Source organism: Cheilinus undulatus, linkage group 14 (genome assembly GCF_018320785.1).
Source record: "Cheilinus undulatus linkage group 14, ASM1832078v1, whole genome shotgun sequence".
Classification (NCBI taxonomy): domain Eukaryota; kingdom Metazoa; phylum Chordata; class Actinopteri; order Labriformes; family Labridae; genus Cheilinus; species Cheilinus undulatus.
This window is the reverse complement of record NC_054878.1, coordinates 27,937,296-27,960,280: the sequence shown is the minus strand read 5'-3', so window position 1 is coordinate 27,960,280 and position 22,985 is coordinate 27,937,296. Positions and strand designations below refer to the sequence as shown.

At 40.7% G+C, this 22,985-nt stretch overlaps 1 protein-coding gene across 6 annotated transcripts in view; it reads left to right on the top strand.

Annotated features, from left to right (window-relative positions):
- The window catches only part of sash1a (SAM and SH3 domain containing 1a), a 372,472-nt gene that overhangs the window by 292,491 nt on the left and 56,996 nt on the right, over positions 1-22,985 (top strand). For 5 of the 6 annotated variants that reach the window (XM_041805179.1, XM_041805180.1, XM_041805176.1 and 2 more), the window contains one exon: positions 21,675-21,803. In XM_041805179.1, the coding sequence (XP_041661113.1) occupies positions 21,675-21,803 (129 nt within the window). Of the gene's footprint in view, positions 1-6,346; positions 6,987-21,674; positions 21,804-22,985 lie in introns of those variants that run through there. The other variant, XM_041805177.1, reaches the window with a different exon arrangement.

The window sequence follows — 22,985 nt, the reverse complement described above, 5'->3', positions numbered from 1 at the left end:
TGTAGTAAGTACTAATTATTTATCAATTTCTCAAGAATAAGGCAGTAATGGCGCGCAAATGGCCTAGTGCCCCATGTAAGCAGGCGGTAAGGTTCGAGTCTGGCCTGTGGCACCATATCCCGCATGTCTCTCCCCCACTCTCTTGTCCCTTTTTCTCATTCTATCCACTGTCCTCCTCTATCATTTAAGGCATAGAAAACAAAAATATATGTTAAAAAAAGAATAAGGTAGTAATAACTTACTACTTGCTTAATAAGGTAGTAATTACTTAGTCTTTACTGGGCATTTTACCAAGTAATAACTCAGTACTATTCACCTGGTCATAATGTATTATCAAGTTCTTACTTGTAATTTTGCTGCAGTTGTCTGGATTTTGGTGGTATTTTAGTCATTTCTGAGAAATAAGATGAAAGTATTCTATGTACATTGCTAGATAACTCCCATGTAATTACTTTATTTTTGCCCACTGAATTAAAGAATTCGTCCTGAAAATTTTTCAAGTCATTTTTAAGGTTAGGGTTAGGGGTTGGGGGGTCGGGGTAAAACACCACCAAATTACCAGAACATTGCAACAATATTACAAGGAAGTACTTGATAAATTATATATTTTTACTAGGTAAGTGCTTACTTGATTTAAAATATTTCCGAGGTATTACTTTTAAATGACAACTTATTAGTGGGTAACTACCATCTTATTCCTTAGACATAACTATTAATTACCACTTAATATTATAAAATTACAAAGTAATCAGGGCCTACAAAAAAGAAGTGTTAACAAAATCTCTAAAATGACATATCAAAAACGTCATCATCACCAAAGCGTTACCAGTTGTTTTTATTTTATTACCCCACATCCCCTTTGAGTTACTTCAGTGCCCTCTAGTGGCCTCTTAAAGGTCCCACTTTAAAAAAACAAATTTGACCTCCATAGTCCAGTATACTTTGTAGATGAAACTCAGTTAATGTACTATTTTCTAACATAATGAGTATGAAGTATATTATAGTGACTATAAAGCCCCATTTCCACAGCAGAAATTTACCTATAGGGAATAGGAACTTTTGGAGATCGTCGTTTTTCCACTGCAAATAGTGTCTAAAGTAAAGTTTTTCTTTGCCTCACCAAGAGGCTTCCAGATCTTGGAATGGTACTCTGTGAAAGCACAGGGAATTTAGAGTCGGGTCTTGCAGCACAGCTCACTTCCTCCTAACTGGGTACTTTCAGTGGTTCACAACTTTTTTCCCCTTGGAGTTTTAGCTAATGCTAACAAAGCTAAAATGAGGCACTGTTCGTATAACAACTTCTAAAATAGGTCTGTATATAATTTAATCCCAGATGTTACCTTTGACCTTTGTAAGTATTGTATTTATTGTAACTCTTGTAATATGGTTATTTTATGAATGTACCTGCCAGACTTTGTTTATAAACAACGTTTAATAATAAAAAATGATCTAAAACAGAAAATTTGTTGTACAGGCAAATTACATCACTTCAGTCTTGAGAGAGGCTGCGTCCCACAGTAGTGGTCTGCTACTGTGGGCATCTGAGATCTGTGGTCTGCAGCCAGACTCCTCAGTAGCTTTCAATTCCAGCCTTATAGATAAGGTCAGAAAAGTACTTCTTGCTGAATTGTGGGTAATGTGTTAATAGTTTAAACAACAGTCATGCAGCTATGATGATTTGTTCTTGGAAATCATATAAACATGGGTTTAAAATGTAACTTTTTCAGATAAGTGCACCTATTTGTCTTTTCCTCATTTAGAGTTTAGTAGAAAAGAGCCTGCCCCAGGAACCTTTAATTCCCTCGAAATAAAAAGAAATCTGTGTGTATATCTTTATAGGAACTGGCCAAAACATCGAACAATGGGTTCCAGGAACCCATAAGTAGTACCAGATATTTTTCATGGAAACATGGCATTAGTATGTGTGTCAGTGCTGTGTGGTCTTGTGTAGCATTCCTTAAGTGTGTCAGTGGTGCCCTTGATGTCTACCCACAATGTTGTTAATCACCCCTGGCTGCACGGTTCAGGACCCCCCCCCCAAGGGTCTATTTTTAAAGCCTGGGGTCACTGACCTCCAAGACAGGTCACTCTCACTATCAGGGGAGGTCCAGGACTACTTTTTTCTTAAAGCCATCTGCATTCTTTCTCTATCTCTATCTCTGTGTCTGCTCACTTTAATGGTTCTTCTTCACTGTCTTTTAACTCAACTTCATGCCTCTAAGGCCTGCTCCACCTTTAGGTCCAATGACTTATGATTGGAACGAAGTATTGAAAGATTTTAACCTGGAAAATGATCTCCAAGAATCACAAAATAATAAATACCTGTTTTAGAAACCTCATAGTGTTCCAGTTTTCTTTGCATGCTCCTCCTTCCTCTCAGCTCTCTCCTTTATCTTTTCTTACAGTGCATCACCACCTCTATCAGAGTGTTTAGACATGCCGCCCAGCTTTTGAGATAATCTTGCTGAGTCATCTACAGTAGAAAATTACACACCATGATACAGTGTCACCCAGGGCGAGTGCGTTTATGGGAAAATCTATCACCTAAGCAGAAGTTTATCACCCCTTTTCACATAATTTAATCTGCAGGAGAGTTTGAGCTGTTAATGAAAGGACTCAGGAGAAGATAAATTTATGCTTTATAGATATGAGGACCCTTCAAAACCTTCATGTCTGTAGGGAAAGCTGCAAGAAACACGTGCTGGAAGAACACTAATACGGAAATTTGATAGCCTGTTTGGAATATCTTCCTTTTCCTGTACTTGTTTTCTCTGATTTAAAGGATTCATCTTCAACTTGAAAGGCTTTTTCTAGTCGGTCCCAAACCTGATGACACCCTGTAATATTCCTGCGATCCAACAAGAGCCCGGCAGATCAGCATAAAGAAGAAAAGGATGCATGATAAGACAATGAAACCATTAATAATAGATTGAATAAAAGATGGCAGTAGAGATAAAAGAAGATAGATGAAAGGCAGAAAAAGTGTTGACAACTCTCATACTTGACGTGCATCAGGAGAGTCCAAATCTGGAGGCTTTCAACGGTGCATTCAAAGTTGACAATTTAAATTCATGACATCATTCTTGTCCATGGCCTATATATTTCCAGAGCTGTGTTATAGCTTCAGTCTTCATATCCTGCTTTAAAGGACATGTTTATGGGCCCTGAATTGCTTGCAGGTGAATCCTGTGCTCCAAATTTTCCCCTTATTTCAATCCACATGTCCAATTCATTCCTAAAAAGCTGATCAAAGGAGAAGTTGTCATTAATTGTAGTTAGCACTTGGTGAAAAAGCAGCTCTTGTACCTCCTGTCTGACATTATGACACCTTGATTAGTGGTTAGTGTGAAGAGCGAAGGCGAAAGCTGGCACATGCACACTCAAACAAACCAGCAGTGTTTGATGAGTGTGCACTGAGTCAACAGGCTACCTCCTCCCTTCATTAAAAGTCTGACCCCTCTGTTTGAGTTGGTCAAGGTGGGGTTGGGCTGTCTTGTGTTCCTGATATGGGGGTCTCTGCAGGAAGAGATTTCTAGTGTTTGCATGTATGCGTCCGTGTGTGAGGGTTTGACCTCCAACCCCCCCCCCCCCCCTCCCCCCACCCTTTTTTTTTAGCAGGAGAGAGGGGGGAAGGGAAGCCACGTGGTTAATGTTCAGCAATGATGTAATGGCAGCATGGGTACACATGCATTAGCAGTCCAGCCTAAGGCTACAGATGCGAGGTCAGCAGTGCAGACCCCCAGGTTGTCGCCTCGCCTGCTATTGCACTTGTGTGTGCGTTCTGTGTGTTTAGACTGTAAGCAGGTCACTGTTGAGCAGCTGCCGCTCATCCACGGCCTGTAAAAGTCATTCTTCACCTAAACAACCTTTGAACCATGATAGTGTGTATAAAACAACGATCAGTGCAAACAAAGAAATGTAACCCAAGTGATGATTTATGGAGCATGAGAACCAAAGTACACATTTAAAACCCATTATAGCCATGGTAGTAGCATCCTTGCTGCAGGGAGGGCAATGTCCATCAATTTAGTAAAGACACCCACGATCCCCAGATGAGAAATCCCTGTGAATTGCTGAACTTCACCTTTTTTCCAATGCATTTTTTTCTTTTGTGTTTTTCATAATGACCAATCTATCTTTTGATCATTATGTGTAGGGTCTAAAAAGATGAAGAAGAAAGAATGTGCCTGGCTTTAGCTCCAATTTTTGGCCTCACTGTCAGAGATTGGATTGCGCTGTCCATTCGTCGTGAGTGTGTTAGCATGCTAATGCAATTCGTTAGCTTACACCACTCTTGTGCTTCAGTTTTACATGACTCCACACATGCACATCACCACAAACACGCCATTCCTACTGTGGCAGCATCATGCTGTGGGGATGCTTCTCAGCAGCCAGCCCTGAACGGCTTGTAAAGGTAGAGGCTAAAATGAATGCAGGAAAAATACAGGAAAATCCTGGAAGACAATCTTATTCAGTCTGCAAGAGAACTACGGCTTTGAAAAAGATTTATTTTCCAGCAAGAAAATGACCCCAAGCTTACAGCAAAAGCTACACAGAAATGGGTTAAAGACGGCATGGTTAATGGTTTGGAGTGGCCAAGTCAAAGCCAAGACCTCAGTCCAATAGAGAATTTGTGGCTGTTCACACCTGATCCGTGTGCAACCTGACAGAGTTTGTGCAGTTTTGCAGAGAATGGAGTAAAACTGCAGTGTCCAACTGTGTAAGTCTGATTGAGAACTATCCACACAGATTCAAATTGCAGCCAAAGTTGCATCTACTAAATACTGACTTGAAGGGAGTGATTATTGTTGAAGTCACTTATTTAACATTGCATATTTTTATTTAATCAGCATTACTTTGTAGAAATTTGTTTTCACTTTGACATTAAAGAGCTTTTCTTGTAATTTTTCTGCAAAAAAAATCCAGTTATCTTGACCATGATTGATGTATAAAATCACTAAAAGGGTAAAACATGCAAGAGGCTGAATATTTTTTATAGGCACTGTAAATCACCTGTGGATTATGCTTGTCCTTTGCTAGCATAGCATTTTGCAGCCTGCCTAATCCACAGGAGGCCTCCCTGTCCTTGCACTACTGTGGGAATTATAGTGTAACTGATCATGTTTTGCACGCTCTTAGAAAGAATATGTGGTTTATGTTTAGCTCAGGTCTGCTCTCTCTCTTTTTTCCAGTCTTACTTTTAAATACATGTTCTTATTACATGAACACGGTGTTGCAGGCTGATTTTGCAAACAGCAGGTGAAGCAGCATTTTAGATTGACCTGACACAGCAGGGAGGGGAGCCGAGGCGAGTGAGGAGCTGTGATTTAAAACGTTCAATCTCACTCCCTCTATCTCACCGCTGCTCCTCCTGGCATCTGTCACAAGACCAGGCAGCTGTTGTGAGAAAATGTGCTTCTGACAACAACAGGGAGAAGCGGAGAGTCTCTGGACTTCTTCATTACAATGGAGCGGCCTGCTGGCGGAGCAGAACAAACGGCTGATGAGACAAGATAGCTGTGCAATTTCATGCTTGTACATGGCGTGTTCTTTTTTTCATCCTGCTTGTATTCAAATGAGGTCTGAGAGCATATCTGTTAAATTGTAGTGAAAACAGTTTGTGGATGCATGCAAGTGTGAGCGGCAGAAATGTCCTCTGGTAAAAATAACTTAAATCAAGCATCAGAGTTTCATGTTTTTTCTGTTATTGTCCAGCTTTTCATCCAGATTTATGGCAGCCAAAGGGCACAGTATGCATCACCCCCTTGAAAACATTTTTCCCATGCGCTTTTTTGTTTTCCATACAATTGTGTGGAGAATGTGCTTTGTTCACAGACCCTATTCACTGGTGGCCGGAGAGACATATTGGTGGAAAGCTGTGTCAGCATGAGATAAAGAGTTTTTTTAGGGTGCTTTTAAAAGTTCCTGAAATATACTGTACTCCTTTGCTGCTTTTAGAGCACTAATAAGTCACAGTAAAACAAAAATAATCACCATTTTGAACGTTCTTTGGAGGAAATTCTGCCATAAAAGTGATCATAAGGTGCACATTTTGTGTAGGATTTGGTATCTTGAAAGACAGAACAGTGGACATAACTTTATAGGGTGTATAAGAATTGTTTTCAGGGTTAAAAGGGCCACAAACTGGAATCAAATTGGATATGAAACCAAACAATTGAATATTTTATTTTAAGACTTATTTAGCTTAATATGAATGATTAGTCAATGTTGTGAGTTAATTCCTGTATATTTTACATCTGGCACGGGACAAGTGTTTTCTTTCTTAGTTGGGAGGAGTGTGTGAGGGGGAGAGAGAGAGAGAGAGTCGGTGGAGAGAGGGGGGAGGCGCAGTGTTTGGAGGATTTGCTCTGAGCTCCAGGCGTTCTCTCACACGATTTTTAATGGTAATAAGCTCACGTGTGCTCACTCTACCAGTTCACACAGTTTTCCTCCTCTCATCGAAGGATTCGTCTAACTTTTTGGAAACTTTTTACCACTTTGGATGTCCTCTCCGGTGTGAGGTTTTGATTACACCCGAGCAGAGAACCGTGGACACCGGACTGTGGAGCAGAGAGCCCCTCGCTTGGAAGTTTTTTGGACTTCTAACCTGTTGAGCGTTTACTTATTTGACTTGAATTCGACGTGAAAAGTCGTCGTGGGGTGTTTCAAACATGCCAGGGCGTAATTTACGCACTAAACTTTGGATCGTGCCTGGCAATGTTGGAGCATTTCACCGGTGCGTCAAGGGCAACTTTCTTTAGGAGCAGCCTTGGCACCGAGTTCGCGTTTGCTGCTGCCGATCAGGCCCCCTGCCTGTGGGCTTGGATACAAGCTCTGCACCAGATTAGTCTGACTGAACACAAAGTATTCCAACAACCATGGAAGGTGATCAGGGGACCGGCACGTCTTCTGACGAGCCCATGGCAGACAGCGCTGCTGTGTCAGACAGTTTTTCCCAACTGTGGTCGGACGTTATGGGGATGCTGGTAAGTGTTTTTGAGGGGGGAGGGGTGACAACAACTTACACTGACATCATAGCTTTACAACTAGCTGCGAGTTTTCACCTTCGTCCTCAAAGCTGACAGACTGAGCGATTGTGTAGCCAACGTGTCGGTGCATGCAAATCACCCACCAAAACAACAACTCCCGGTGTCCCCCTTATAGGCCCAAAGTTTCACACGCACCCACACGGTGCATGCGGTCAGGGATTCAGGTGCCTTAGCTGAGAGCTGCTAGCAGTGCTGTTGGGGTGGTTGGATCTCTATGCAAAGTGGAAACGACGTTCAATGCGCATTGAATCCTTTCTCTCTGTGTGTAGCTATATTTTTGTGCTTTGTGGATCATCTTTCCTTTGTAAAAGCTCTGGTAAGTTACCACGTTAAACGTGATTTTGTTTAAAAGCCTGGAATTAATGTGTTTTTGTGTATCTATGGAAGCCTTGAGAAGACAAATGTGAAAACAATTGATTATACTCAGTTTTTCTTTGATAATAACTACATTTCCTGTTGTTGCATGGAATGTCCACTTATTTACGTTGCTGTGTCTGAGTAACAATGCGGGTGGTCCCAGTTGATTTTTCAAGGTCTTGAGAGAAAAACATTTTCACAGGAAAGTTGAGCATTAAGTCAATGTATGCATGTACTCTGAGGTCCTCTTTACCAAACTTTAAATGCTGATACTAGAAGTCTGAAGTTCCTGTAGTTGACCTCAATGTCTCAAGGATCTTGCATCCCATACTTACTCGGTCTTTAGAGTAGGTATCGAAACCTGGCACTGACATGGTACCAGTACCAGTGCAGCTGATGCCTCATTTGTTGATGCTTCATTTTGGTACCCCCCGGTCATGCTGATGCAACCCCATAGCACTCAAATAAAAGGCCTTTTAGTTAGTATCAATTCAGGCACCATTTGAAAAGTATCAATTTGGTATCAAAGTGGTTTCAGAAAAATCCCAAACCCCACTATAGAGAATGTATTTTTTAAACTGCAGATACACTATGCTATCTTCTCATATTGCCACATCATCCTTTAACCACCTTTTCTTTCTCATCTCAGTCGAAAGAGAGTTAGATCATTAATTACCTCCATTACATGTTTGTGCTTTACAAGCCTGTGACTTTGGAGATGTTGCATACTATAACAATGAACTTTTCTGCGACACTGCTCCTTTGTTTGGCTGCTTAAAGCAGCCATGGTTTTTTACAGGCGTCAGGAACTGATTGATCTGCTGACCAAATGTGTTGTGGTCACTTCCAGTCTGTGTAAAGACCGAGGTGTTAATATGGTTTAGTCTGGCACTGAAGATGTGAAAGTTGTGTAAATGGTGTGTGTGTCTGTGTAGGAGGGGGAGGCCATCCTGCCCTCTGACACTCGGGGTGGGAGACCTGGCTCCCAGCCAGGCAATTTCTTCAGATTTATTGCTCTTGAGGCAAATGTCTGCAAGGCTGTGCTCATCTTTGACGTTTTTCCTGCTTGGACTGAAACCGCACACTTTCACACAGACACACATGTATGAAGACACAACAGCAACAAGTCCTGCACATGTATGTTAATCACATCTTCACTTATTCTCAGTCACAAACATTCTTTAAAAATTTCAATTTTTGTTAAATATTCATCTTTTGCTATAAAACATCATCGTTGTTGAGATAGTTTATTTCTAGAGTCCAGTACAAATCTAGTAAAATCTAATCGGGGGTGGACTGATTGTTGGCATTTGGCTAGTTGACTGTATTGGTCTTTATTTTAGCTTATCATAAAATGACTACTACTTTGGTTCTACTGCAAGGTTGGTCTTCCCTTCTGGCTCTGTTTTCACTCACCAGAGGTGGGAAGAAAAGTACACAACTATAGATCTCCAACCAGCTTGTTTAGATAAAGTCACATCTCTATGATAAAGTAAAATACACAATAAAACTGGCTGTTAAACTCATAGAGTTAAATTGAACACTTCAAAAGTATCTATATAGTTCCACATGACATAGTTAAACTATACTTTTTTGATGATGCAGTTATACTTTTTTTCACATTAAGTGGATTTTGTCAGTGGATATCCATTTCCAAATATCAGTTATCATGAACTACTAATAAACTGTACTGGTCAACCCCCAATAATGATATATTCTGTTACTGTGACAACAAAACTAGATACCCCAAGCACCCTATAATGGCTGAATTCTTGTTTCAATACCAAAAAAATACAAGATAATACAGTTTTGTACTTTTTGACACTAAGGAACATTAAATAACAGTGTCATCATAAAACATGCAATATCATGTAGTATAGCATACTATATAAAGTAGGCACTGTAAGTTTCTTAAAAGCCCTGAATCTTTGGGGTTTGTTTAAAGTATGTCGCTTGTGTGTGCTATGATAGAACTCACATGGATGTTTAATTTTTAAAGCCAGACATAAAAAACATCTTTTTTGAGAGGCATCTGGCTGCAGACCTATGGTGGGGTGTATGAACCCTTGTTGGGTTTCTCCTTAGTTTGTGGTGTCATTTTTTAATTTTTCCCCCTCCCCCCTGTCCCTTATCCTAACCCTAACCTTTATGTTTCAGGTGCCTAACCCCTAACTCTCTTTGGGTTTTCCCTAGTTTCTGGTGTTTTAAATTACTTAGCGTAACATCTGGTTCCGGCTTGGGTAATGTACATCACTTCCTGCCCCACGGTCAACGTCACCTTATTGTAGAGATCTGCAGCAGATGAGCCCAAAACGCCCCTCCATAGAGGTCTGCAGCCAAATCTTGTCCATCATTTACAACTCAAGCCATCACTGCAGTATAAAAAGTCATTTTAACACTGTTCTAAAGGTACTATAAGTATATAGATAAATCAATATCTGTGACCCTATATGTTGCTTTTTCTGTCTTTTTTTGAAAATGCATTGTTCCATTTAAACTTTTACACCGGATTCCCACTTTGCAAAGTAGCTTGAGCTGCATCATTTTGCCCAGGTAATGCATAGATTGTTTTTAGTATTTTGTTTCTAAATTTGGTTTCAAATTGTGTAAAAGTAGTGCATACACCTGCCCAATAAGCAAAAATTTCTTGTAAGTGGCCCCATGGATCATCCTCTGTTTGGGCTTAGTCCTGGATACCATAGTTAGGAAATCTCTGACAACTTACTGGGTAAATACTAGGCTTCCCACTTTTCTACAAATCATCATCTTTCAGCACTCTTTAAGTTTATCCAAAATCATAAGCAGACATACTTCCATGCTTTGTGGAGGCTTTGAGTGACCATGTTATTTTTGTACAACTTTAACTTCACTAGAATGAATAGGATGGCAGTATGGAACTTGACTAGTCTCGTTGCCTGCAAATTTCCAGTGCCTTTCAAAGTTCAGCAGGTCAGTCTGTCAGACAAGAACTAACTTGATCTAAGTCCCTGACAGCGGAGAGAATGTATGACTTCTGTTGGACTCAACTTTCAGTGGAAAACAGCTTGAATTGATGGCGTCCTGCAAGAATAATTTATGTCTGCTTAATTCTGTCTCGTTTCCTGCCGAATTCTTGTGCTTTGGATGTGTTAACAATAAATTATAGCACAGACTTGAGAAGGTATTGCAAGTTTGTTGCTAAATTTAGCTGTGAAAATAGTGCAGTGACATTAAGAATTCAAAAACAAGGCAGTTCGGCTGCCCTTTCTACTGAACTTTAATGCTAAGAATGCGTACAGGCTCCTATTTTTCTTCCCTTTAGCACAATGAAGACCATATCTCTTAAAGTAGAAAGATCTGCTATATTTAACTACTGCTCTTTGACTTTCAATAGCTTTTGTTTGCTTAGGAGCCTTCAAGAGAATGGCCTTTAAAATTTGGGTTAGCCCCAACCTAAGCCTGTTGACCCAGCCTAATTCACTGTAACAAATGTGTTTGGTCTTGGCCCCCCTGCACATGAGAACAGGCCCACATACTTGCACAGATAGACATCTTCCCCTGATAAAGATCTGACCGACATACTCTCTTTACTTTGCCTTTCACTGATTATTTTATGTTGCAGAACACAGGGCAAACTCAACAGGTGCTCTTAACATCAAGGTGGCAGCAGTGATGGAATTTAAACAAGCAGATGCATCCACAAAATGTCATGCAGAAGTGCAAAAATAACTCTTCATCATGTTTTGAGTGTAAATCAAAGAGCCACCTCCGCCTGCAGTAAGGGGCCCCTGCCTTTGAGGTTAACCATACACAGCAGCCGTGTTTTGGAATGTGTTTAATAAGAATGCCGAAGAACTCCAGTCATTTATTTGTGGCTGAAGCTGAGTAAATAACCCAGGAGCTAATTAAGAGTCAAAGGCAGTTGAGGACGGTGTGGTGCAGAAGCTGTAGCTGTTCTAAGTGGCTGGATTTACAGATGTCTGAACCAGGATTTGCTTCAAGTACCTAGCCCACGTCTGGAAGACATGAGGGTTTTTCCTCACATCTGAACTTTCTTTATTGAATTTTAAATGAGGCACATTAAAAGTGTCTGAGTGGAAAGAGGGAACTGTGTCTCAGCATAATGTTCAATGTCCTTTCTAGTGTAAAGGCTTTAAGATCTCTGTAATATTCATCCCTGTTCTTCTTCATTACACCTCCCCTGGGAAAGTTCAGTGAGCCTGTAGTAGGGTTGTCGTGATACAAGATTTTAACTTTGATATGATTCCACTGACAATCCGATGACATTGATACCTGCTATGATACCAAGCTCACATAAAAAAAGTGCAAACTGTCTAAATTGCACAATTACAGATGCCCTGATCATTAGCAACTAATCATTATCGAACAGTTTTTATGAAAGTAATGTGACTGGTGGATTGGGTTTAAAGCTAGCAGTCACTGATCTTACCTAGAGGTAAAGTCCAGTGCTTGCATGAGACCAGCTGAACTCATGCAAGCCCCCATCAGCTGATGTCCAGCTGATTCGCTCCCTCTGCAAGTTGCTTTTGCAACCCCCCTCCACCCCAGCTCCTCCTTTATACTGATTCTGCCTCTAGTCATTGTCATTCTGTTGTCATTGATGCCTGCTCTGCTCTGGGTGATTTACTGCTTCTCTCCCTGCCTCAGGCTTTCCTTGTAGGCACAGGAAGAGCAGGAACGTGTGCTGTTCCTGCTTGATGCTTTCCACATAGGCTTGTAGAAAAGCAAGGGGACAGCCACACCGCCAAACATAAATAACAGTTTCAAGTGCTAAATAATTACCGCTAAAACAGAAAAATGTTTATAACTGCTAATCTTGTCTGCTTCTTGACAAAGTGGTCCTGACTGAAATGATCATTATGCATTAGCCAATTTCAGTCAAAGCTGATGGGAACTGGCTACAAAAATCCTGATTGGCGAATCTCAAATACACTGCTAGTATTTGTTTCCTTTCTCTCTATGACTCATAGCAGCTTTTGGTTGATAATATGGCTGAAGATCTGAAGGTATTTAAGGCTCTTAATGTATCAAAGTATCACAAATGTTTGACAGCTTTAGCCCACATGACCCAGTTTTATCCCAGTCAGCTTTTTCATACAATATAGAGGAAGAACACAGATTTCTTTGACATGCCTTAACCCTGGTATGCATCTAATTGTGCTTCTACTTGGTTTAGCTGATTTGATCACAGACCTGGACAGCTGACAGTCATCCCTTTTCCCCTCTCTGAAAGAAATGTCTCAACCTTTCTCGTTTGAAAGGTCATCTTGAGCTGAGGTCTTGTGGAACTCTGTGACTTGCCTGCAGGGAATCCTTCTCTGTTTGAAGAGACTTTAGTGGTGTTTGACGCTGTGTGGGTGTTTAGTTTGTTCACTCAGACATCACTGTTTATGCACCAGACAGCACTCCATTTCTTAACCAGAAGAATAGGTGCTGTTCCTTGAGACATGATTATTGATTTTGTCTTGGAAACATATGGTTTGATGAGGTGATCCCTGTGTGCTTCCTCCCACATAGTACTTTATACAGAGTGCCAGTCCTTCTTAGCCAAACTGTGTTTATCTGTCACTTAATTTCTCGGCTAATAATGTTCTAACTCAGCCTTCCTTCATAGCCTTGTTTTGTCTATTGTTGCCAGCTCACTCTTTCTTTTACTCCCCCTCCCTGGCTGGCTTCATTATTGAGGTCACACAGAGATCTGCCAGGTTTCCTCTGCTGGGATGGCACAGCACTGTTCTGCTTCTGCCACGGATTTCCTCAGGAAGCCCTCTAAAAAGGATGGGCTGTGGCCTCTGAACTCCCCTTCCTCAAAAGACTTAACCCACTGACTTCAATGGCCAACACTACATCTCTTAGATGGACTTCTAGCAGTTTCACATTTGGGGGAATTTCCATTATAGTGCATCCAAGATTTTTCAGAACTACTTTGTTGGGTTATGGCACATGAGAAGCAACTTGCTGTCTTTTTATCCCTTGTTTTTTCTCCAAGTCATAATATCTGACATTCACTTTAAAACCTAAGTTTTTTATTCAATGGTTTTTTCCATTACCAAAACTGTAGACATGTTCTGGTATCAATTTTCCCAATTTGGATATCCAGACTTGAGTATTTGTTGGTATCAGGTACCCCTCCATGACTAGTGTAAAAATTGTACTTTTTATGGATGTGAAAGGTAAAATAAGCTCAATAAGTATAAAAGCAGTAAATACAGATGTAATTGCCAAGGTCTAGAGAAGACAAGCAATAAAAGAGAAACCAACATTAGAAGAGGATGATAATGAAGACAAAATCACATAAAGCAAGTCTGTAAAAATGAGTTTTAAGAAGTGGTTTAAAAGAAATGACTGATTCTGCAGACCTAATCTCATTGGGCTGGTTGTTCCAAAGTTGAGGGACCCTTATTGAAAATGCTTGATCACCTTTGGTTATGAGCCTCGACTTTTGACAGCCAGAGGGGCCCTGCCCAAGGATCTAAAGTTGCTAGCTGGCTCATAAGGGGTTTAAAATTCTGATATATGGGTTGAAGCCAGGCCTATACGAGCTTCAAAAGTAATTTGTAAAATCTTACAGTGAATTTGAAAACTAACGGGGATACACCAGGATCTTGCTTGCGTTCATATGATTTACCTTACCTTCAACTGGTATACGAGGGTTTAAGCCAGATGATAATGGTTGCGCCAGCTATGTGATAGTGTGAGATTGAGCTTTGACTAAGAGAAGGCTGCTGACCAATAGAAAAATACAGGCAAAAAAGTCTTTAAAGTTTGGGAAATGATACCTTAGGTGCTTGTATGAGAAGAACAACCTTATATTAGCTAGAAGCTAACTATGTCGTGTGTTGTGATGTTTTTTTTTTCTCTGTTGTACTTGTACTCACTCAACCTTTACAGTAGAGTTGGATAGTTAGCTTGGTACCTACTTATTTAGAATTCCTAAAATGTAGGAAAGTGCATATTGGTTGTTTTTATACATAACCTTTGACTGTGGAAATGAACTGTAAGATATTGGTCTATGGCTAGTGTATTTGCCAATCTGAAATTTAAACTTTTCAACTCAATAAATAAAGTTGGATGGCCAAGCCTTTGCCACTGGAGACAGTTGGAGAACTGGATGGATGGATGGATGGATGGATGGATGGACGGATGGATGGATGGATGGAGGGCTGGGTGGAGTAAAGGATTGGTTACATATCCTTGCTTTTATGATGAAACATGTGGAGGCTGTTGGAAAGGTGATCTCTCTTAGGTTAAATTTAAAACAGTGTATCCTTGACGAGGTTGAATGCGGACCATTCTGTTGGTTTACATCTTAGTGAAACATAAGAACAATGCAAAACAATACAAAACATTTGCTGGCAAATCCAACCTTCCTTGCATGTCCTAAGGTAATATGGCAAGGGAAAGCGATCCAACTATTGACGTTCTAACATTACATCAGATACATGACTCTATTGTAAACCATTGCTGTTGTTCTGCTCTCTAGAGAATGGCTGTCACAAAGCCAGCACTGTTACAATAGTTAACACCACGTACACTACCATTCAACCCCTACATAACTGATGGCACTGTCAGGAATGTGAGCCTAAAGGACAGACCAGAGCAAACATGTTAGACCCAGGACTAATGGCTTTCTGCCTTTTGGAATGTAAACAAGCACACTCTTTGACAGACTCAGCATCTAAGGAGATATGAAAAACATGCATTTTGTGTATCATGATTGCCAGATTAGCTTTGAGCCTTGGCAGAGATTTCTGAGAATGTAAGGAGACCCGAGTTATCAGTGTCTGGTATACTGGCTGTGGAATTTTTTAATAACTTTGCAAGAGAATGCTTCAGTGGTGTGCCATGAAAATATGAAGACATTGTCACTTTTACTCTGGACTGCACATTCTTAGCAATGTGTACCATAAGTTATGGAAAGAGAAGCTTTTTACCCTACTTAAGGCTAATCATCCATGTAATGTGATGTGGAACTTTGAGGTGAATTGTACTGTTAAAACAATATACTTTATGTATCTATGTATGCCCTAATTCTATGGTTTAACATTGCATGTTTGTAAGGCAGACCCCAGTCTGTTTGGATGTCCACTGCCACAAAAAAATCATGAAATTGGGTCATAAACAAGTAGATTAGATGTTAGGTAACCGTGCAAAATTCAGCTTTTCTGTGCAAGTGCAGCCCAGGCTGCTTGACTCAAATGTTGGTCTAAGTATTCCAGTTTGGTGTGTCATATCATTGCATCATTCACTGGTGAAACTAACGACCATTTGTTTGAATATGACAGCAAAGATCCAGCACCAGAGTGGTAGAATCATTGAGAACTTGCATTTAAACATAAGATGTAAGATCTCCTCTCTGCTGGACTGATGTGGTTTTATACCGATTCAGAATGTCAGACCTCTGTGGAAGGAAAAATACCATGGATGCCACTGCTAATGAGTAAGTAAGCAGAAGCTACTGATTACAATCTAATAAATGAAACCATCCCGCCTCTCCTAGCTTCAGACATCACATACATTTTAATCCACTCCTTAAGATGTGGATAATTCAGATTTTCCTTGAGAGACCAGATGAAATGTTTTCCTTTCATTGTGACTCTGGTATGTATAATCATCACCATTACCCCAAAGCAATCTTGATTGAGTATAGTGTAAATCACTCCACTCAGTAGCTATTAACACACATAGCTGAAATATTTATCCAATGTGGTGCAACACCAGTAATTTGTTTTCTGATGGTGAAACAAAATGGAAGCCACTAACTCACAGTAATTACAACTTTTAAACAGACTTCATATAATTGTTTATTAAATGGTATCCCACAAACTTCCTCTAAACATTCTGTCTGGCTTGAGTAGTTCAAAAATTTGGATCAGAAATAACAGACAGGGCACAGTTGTGCACCAACATTTTTTTTTCTTTCTCTTCCTCTCTCTCCTTGTCTCACTCTCTCTCTCCCCGTCTCTCCCCCCATCCCGCGGTCAGTAAACAAACAATAATTTGTGTTTATCACCAAAATGAGAGAATTTTCCTGCATATAAGTTAAAGAACAGTCTCCTTATTATTGATTTGTGGGACTCTGAAGAGCAGAAAATGAACACAGTCATATTTTTGTGATTGTGAGGACTGCATGCTTTACTAGCGCCAGTTAATAAATTAAAGACGGACTCCGTCATGGACGAAATGTTTCGACCATCTCCAGCATTTAGTTTTTTAAAGTCTAGAATTGTCTATAAGAAGGGGACGGGTCAAGCTTTGGTTATTAGTAGGTGCAGAAAAAGGTGTAGGCCTATTCCTGGATCTGCGCCTGGTCCTTCCTGAGCTCACCCGTCAGTGTGAGAAGTCGTGCGCAACTATCTGACCGTAGTAGTTATGAGCACAAAAACCTCAAATTTTGGTCTTGTGTCATATATATTTAAGTCATACAGTGAATGCTGACATCGCTGTGACAGAGTTATGGACAGCTGGAGCAGAGGCAGGGATAAAACGTTTCTCCCCCGTCTCCCCGTGGGGTGAAAATTTATCATGGAGGGGTTATCAGTAGCAGAGGGGGAAATCCCCCCACAAATCTGGCCCCGCAAAGCACTTTGATGTCAGCGCGGTGGGCTTGAAGGTGGGGCTGGCCAGCTTTGGCCCTACTCATGAGCAGGGCCATTTGAGCGCGCTGCACCGCGGCCAGCCTTTTGATGGAAATGCAAATCATCATGGCTTGGTTTGGCTCGGCACGGCCAAAAGCTGTAGTGGAAAAGCCCCACTCATGGAAGCTTTTCTAGTGAGCCTGAAATGTGGGTGAATTTGCGGGACATTTAAAGATTAAATCCACACCAGTAACTCTGATATCGAAAATCTTTTTAGCTATTTTTTAAATCAATTTTCAATCCTTTCTGCCGCTAGCTTAGCCACCATTTGTATCCCACAATGCATAGTAACAGGCTGGAACAGCCAGTGGCAGACTGTTCTTACAATAAGATCCTGGAGTAGATGTCCTGAATAGCTCATAATAGAGAGAAAGAGAGACGGAGAGCTTGTGATGGGGCCCTCTGTATCACTGCAGACAGGAACTGCTATGCTTATCGCCTATAAACAGCAAGTACAAAAAGCGTGAAGACTTTTTTGGAAATATGTCAAGATTTTGAAGATTTTTTTTGTCAGGGAATAATTCTTTTTCCACTTTATGGTACGCAAGAAATGGAAGAACAAGTTTGTGCACGGAAGGTCTTAGTCACTATTGTTTACTGTGTTACACTTGTAAATCTTTGTGTTTATAGTCTCATATTGTTTGTAAAATCCAAGTGAAATTATTGTGTTGTCCTGAAGAAAGAGATGCTTAGAGCTTGACTGTACACCACAGGGTTGAGCTTTTATAAGACAGTGAGTCCAGCTGAGACAAAATGGTTAAAAAATAGCTCAGGGCTTGAAGGTTTAAAGGGCTGAAAGCCCAAAAAATGATCTTCAAAAAAGTGGCCTTCCTAGTGCTTACAGTTAGCTATTTCCAAAGCTTTGTGGGACTACTCATGGTATAAACCAGGCCACCATGGTTGATCAGTAGGTCTTGGCTTAACTTGGACATGCCAAGTGGAGTCAAAGGTCAGGGATGTTGGAAAAGGGGTTACAATGGGAGCTTGGGCGAAAGAATACATGGTCGATATCATGGTGGAGTAAGAAGCACATAACATGAATGAGATACAGCGACAGAACGGCAACTCCCAGCTTCCTTATGTAGCAGTCCTTGATGTAACATGAAGCATTTCGATAGCAATGATGAAGATTTCATGGCCGCTATGATGGACAAGACACAAGCCTTTGGAGCTCTGAGAACTGAAGGATGCTGGACATATTTCAAGTAATGCAAGTACTCAGCTCAAAAATATGAAACATAGAAGAAGTTACTATATAGACATTTCAGTGGTGACTGCATTCAGTGAGACACACTCTCTTTACTGTAAATGTACACAAAGTCACCCACACATTCTTGCTTGGGTGTTGCTTTTCTGTCTGACTATTGTTGCCTTTGTTTGAGTCAAAGCTGGGAGTTGGCCTCACTCACATCCAGGGTGGGGGACCAGTTACATCAGCTCAAACAGTATGACTCTTCATTTCAGCCTAACTATGTTGAAATGTATTATTCTAGTTTGGAAATTTCTAAAGTTATATTTTTAGAGCATTATTTTTGGGTTTGCTGAACATGCTAACGCAGGAACCCAAATGCTTTGCAGGTGAAGATAAGCTGTAGGGGATTTTAAAGTCATCCGTAAAATCTCTCTTATAGATTTTTTCCACAGATTCCAGATGTTTCATCCTCCTCTTACTGAACAGCTGCCCCAGTCAGTATCCCACAAATCATCCCTTGTCCTGTATGCACTCCCACTCCTCTTTTCCAAAGTGGATCCCTGTCAGATCCATCCACCTACACTCCCACGTTGACAGATTCTGAGTAAAAAAGTGGAATAATCTGTTGTTGACTCATCTAGCAACATGAGAAAATAATCACTCTATACTCTACCTTCTCTTAAATGCATGTGTGCTCTTTAAACTTGTGTTCATGCACCGTCTCATTCTTGATGTCTATAACTGAGCGCACTCAGTATCACTTTACAAGGTGGCAGTAGAGGTGGGGTGTGAGGGTCAGCTGTGTTGGAGTGTCATGAGCTCATGCCACTGGAGAATTGGAGGAATCCCAGTTATCTACGCACACACATGAATATTTGCACATATTTGGATTCACATCTGTCTAATAGCAGCAAAGCACTCGCAGCTTTTACTAGATTTACTTTCACTATTCCCATGGGAGAGGGGGTAAGCATGGTAAAGACTGATGAGTTAATCCTGCTAAACAAACTCATGGACGTCAACCCAGACTAAAGAAGCTCTGTGTCAATCTTAAGACTTATGATTCAGTCTTATCTTTTAGATGTCTTGGCTTGTGTACACTGATAGAAACATCTTAGAGTTCTGTAATTAGAGCATGTTTTCAGTCGATGTGAGGAATGAAGGAAAAGCACGTGTCTCCCAGGAATTTCAGACATCTCAACCATATGTCTGGCCAGAGCAGGATTTCTCCAGTTATGAGAGAGGGAGGGAGGACAGATCACAGCCAGCAACACTGAACTTTTGAGACAGAACATATGCGTTAGTCAGTGATATTTAATGCACAATCAGTAACTTCCTTTCATAACTCAGCCGGCAGAGACGTCCTGAGGTTGTTTGTTTTGGTCTGATGTTTTTGAAATCTCCTGCATGCATGTGTGTGCATGCTAATGGGCCTTCACTGGGGCCCTATGCCCATGTGTGGCACACTAACCCACACTCACAGTGATCCTTTTCATTTGTGGCCTGGCACCTAGATAGGGAGTCTAGTTGAGGGAGACAGAGACTGAGAGAGACTGTTCGGACCCTGCACAGTGACTCAATGCTAGCTGTCTGCCTGGCACAGATTAGATCAACACTGATGAATATTCAGCAGATCGCCATCATCACCAGAATGGCTGACTTTTTTACAGAGGAGAGAAATTGGAGTTAATCTTCTCTTTACCAATTTCTAAATAAACTTTAAGGCAAACTTAAATACTTAAAGGTACACTTTAGGACTGTTTCAAGTTCTGTGAGACTGACAAGTTGGCTTGATTTCACATTTACTGCAAGACTTAGTTGCCCTATGCTACAAGTGACATTAAAAATGACTATAGTGAGCCTTTATCAGAATAAATGAATGCTAAAAATATTTTGTTTTTGGCAATCTGTTCTTTTTCTTACTTAATGAGTCTCCATTAAGGGGACCATAAAAGTATCCCACACATGCCTGTTCCAAATAAAAAGGAAGCCATAGAAGCTAGCTACAAAACTTGGATTTCTATATTGAATACAGAAAAAAAAACAGATCAAGTCTTCCATGATCTGAAAGTTGAAAGCTGAACCTGCCCTTCAAAAGTGTCAGTCCTTTATCTGTTTCTGCTGTCTTGCACCATCACGCCGGTGCTGCCGGTGCCTGATCTAGCAAACTACAGGATGGGTTGAGGGTCACAAAGAATGCACGGTTAATCGAATGACAAAAAAATTGTGGCGCTAAAAGTATTTTGAGTTAGCGCATTATTAATGCGTTAACTTTGACATCCCTAATAGTGGATATCTTTTCCCATGCATTTATATTTTGCCAACACAGGTATTGTGTGAGATCAAGAATCAAGAAAAGTAGGTAGACATGAAGACTGGGATTTAAGCTACAGTAATATGCACTGTAATATGTTGTTAATTTATTGCATATCACTTCTATAAAGAATATTTCTGATCAGCAGCCACTTGATCAAACAGGCTACATGCACTGTCAGTTTGCTCCCCCTGGCTTGTATTTTACACTCAGAACCCCAGATTGAACTTGCAACTCTGTAAAAATGTCCAAAACTAACAGAGGCCTCTCTTCAGTATTATATCCAAAGGCTTTTATATTAGGTAACTTCTTTGCTGTTTGGAGCTCAGCTTCCTCCCTCAATCTTAAACACCCTGTCTTTCACACAAAGCCAGGAACTGCGCTGATCTAAACTGCAGCTTACAGGAAGAGTGTGTTTGCTTTGGAGTTAGGAGAATGTCTGAGATAGTAAAGGTCATCCTCGATACGTGGACAAAAACCTCAGGATCATGTTATAGCTTGCCAAAGACACTCGATGAATGGGAGTGGATTATAATCAGTAAACAAAGAGAAGATTCAGACCTTTAAAGGGTTAAATTGAGGTTTTTCCGTCACATGTTTCTACATGAGTGTTTCATCAGTTTCTACTCGTCATGGTGGCTTGGAGTTTGTCATGAATTTCTGTTGAACTGACAAAATATTAAATGGAAATTGTGATATGTGAGTGAGTGCATTTGTCTTGCTGGTTGTCATCAGCCTTAGTCACGCCAGGTTTACCCAGAATTCCTGCCCTAAGAACAGTTTATAGACCACTAATTGTAAGTGTATGTGACGGTGGTCTTATTAAGCTCTGTTTACAGAAACTGGAGAAGTTGGAGGATTAGTGTATGTAACAGAGTGTTTGAACTTGTCTGGATTTTTTGTTGTTGACTTCAGCCATTGTTAGATACTGTGAAAGCATGAAAAGCAAACTTTTCTGCACATAATTTCAATTTACAGGCAGAAAAATTCAAATGTAATCTTTTCTTTTTATTTGCATGTCACTATAGGTGCAATGACAGCTTTTTAATCAGTTCTATTGAACTTTCCTTTCCCAGGATATTGCAGTCCTCTGTTTAATCCTCTCTCTTTCTTCCTCTTTTCAGGATGGTTCTCTGGGAAACATAGATGACCTTGCCCAAGAGTACTCGGAGTACTACAACACCTGCTTCAGCGACGTCAGCGACCGCATGGAGGAGCTACGCAAGAGACGAGTCTCCCAAGAACTTGACATGGTAAATTCTTGCACAGACTCACAGAAACCAACTTAAAGCAACATGGCTTGAGCCAAAACAGCGTACAAATCCGCCTTGATATTGCTTTCAGCAGCTGAAGTCCTTTAATAACTCTAAAACCCTCATTTTAAAGCAGCTTCATGGCTTTATAGGGTGTAATTTCCACCATCTTGGCCAATGGCCTGGTAAGAAACAACAACAACATGAATGTGTGCAAAGCTTTAAGACTTTTCCCTGAAAGAAAGTTTCCCTTTCTCGATCTGGAGGTCCATGGAGGGGGTTCGGGGGTCCTTTTCACAAGGATGTAGGGTAGTGGGGCACCCCTTTGGTTGCCAAGCTTTGCACAAGCTTTAGAAGGAATGCTGTTGGTGCTGCTGCAGAGGACTGAGCTCTGTGCAGGAAACTACCCAGTTGGTCCTTGTACACAAGAGCAAGTGTTGAGCTAACTTCATAATTAACTTATTCTTGGAGATGTTATGGGGGGTTTCTTTGGAGCCTTTAGAGAATGGCATTTTAGCCATATTTATTGCAAAGATTTTATGACAAATTGACACTTTATTGTATTTCTTCTGACTTGTTTTGACCCTGAAAAGTTAGTTAGGTGTTACAGATAAATGAAATCATGCAGTTCCGCCTCCACATTGATATCATATTGCATCAGCTTTTCTTACTATAGCCCCAGTCCAAATATTCCCTGGTCATATTTTTGTCTGTCATTACTGGTTTTCCACTCTAATAGGAGGCCTCTTCTGCTTGAAGGCAGCCATGTGGTTTTGGTTGGGTTGACAGGTATACCTTGGATGGATCACTGATTTATAATGCTCTTCCCTTTAATGACCACAGGCAGACATCCTGTTCTCACAGCTTTAGGAGAGGGGATTGGAAGCCATGGAGAAAATCATAGCCATGGATATGTAGATGCATTTCAGATGGATCATAGGTTAAGTGTTTTTACTCTGTGTGGCCATCGTGTGTAGTTTTCCATCATGTGAGTTTCACGGCAGTGCAGATTACCTCTGGACATTTTTATAATTTGGGATGGTTTTATCCTGAAACATAGGAAGAGGAAGCACACCGAGTGGATTTTTGCAGCTCCCTGTGTAAGAAAGAGAGCAAAAAGAGCTGACTGGGCCCAAAGCCTGAAGCTCAGCACAGGAGGAGGATAAGGATGTGAACAGAGGA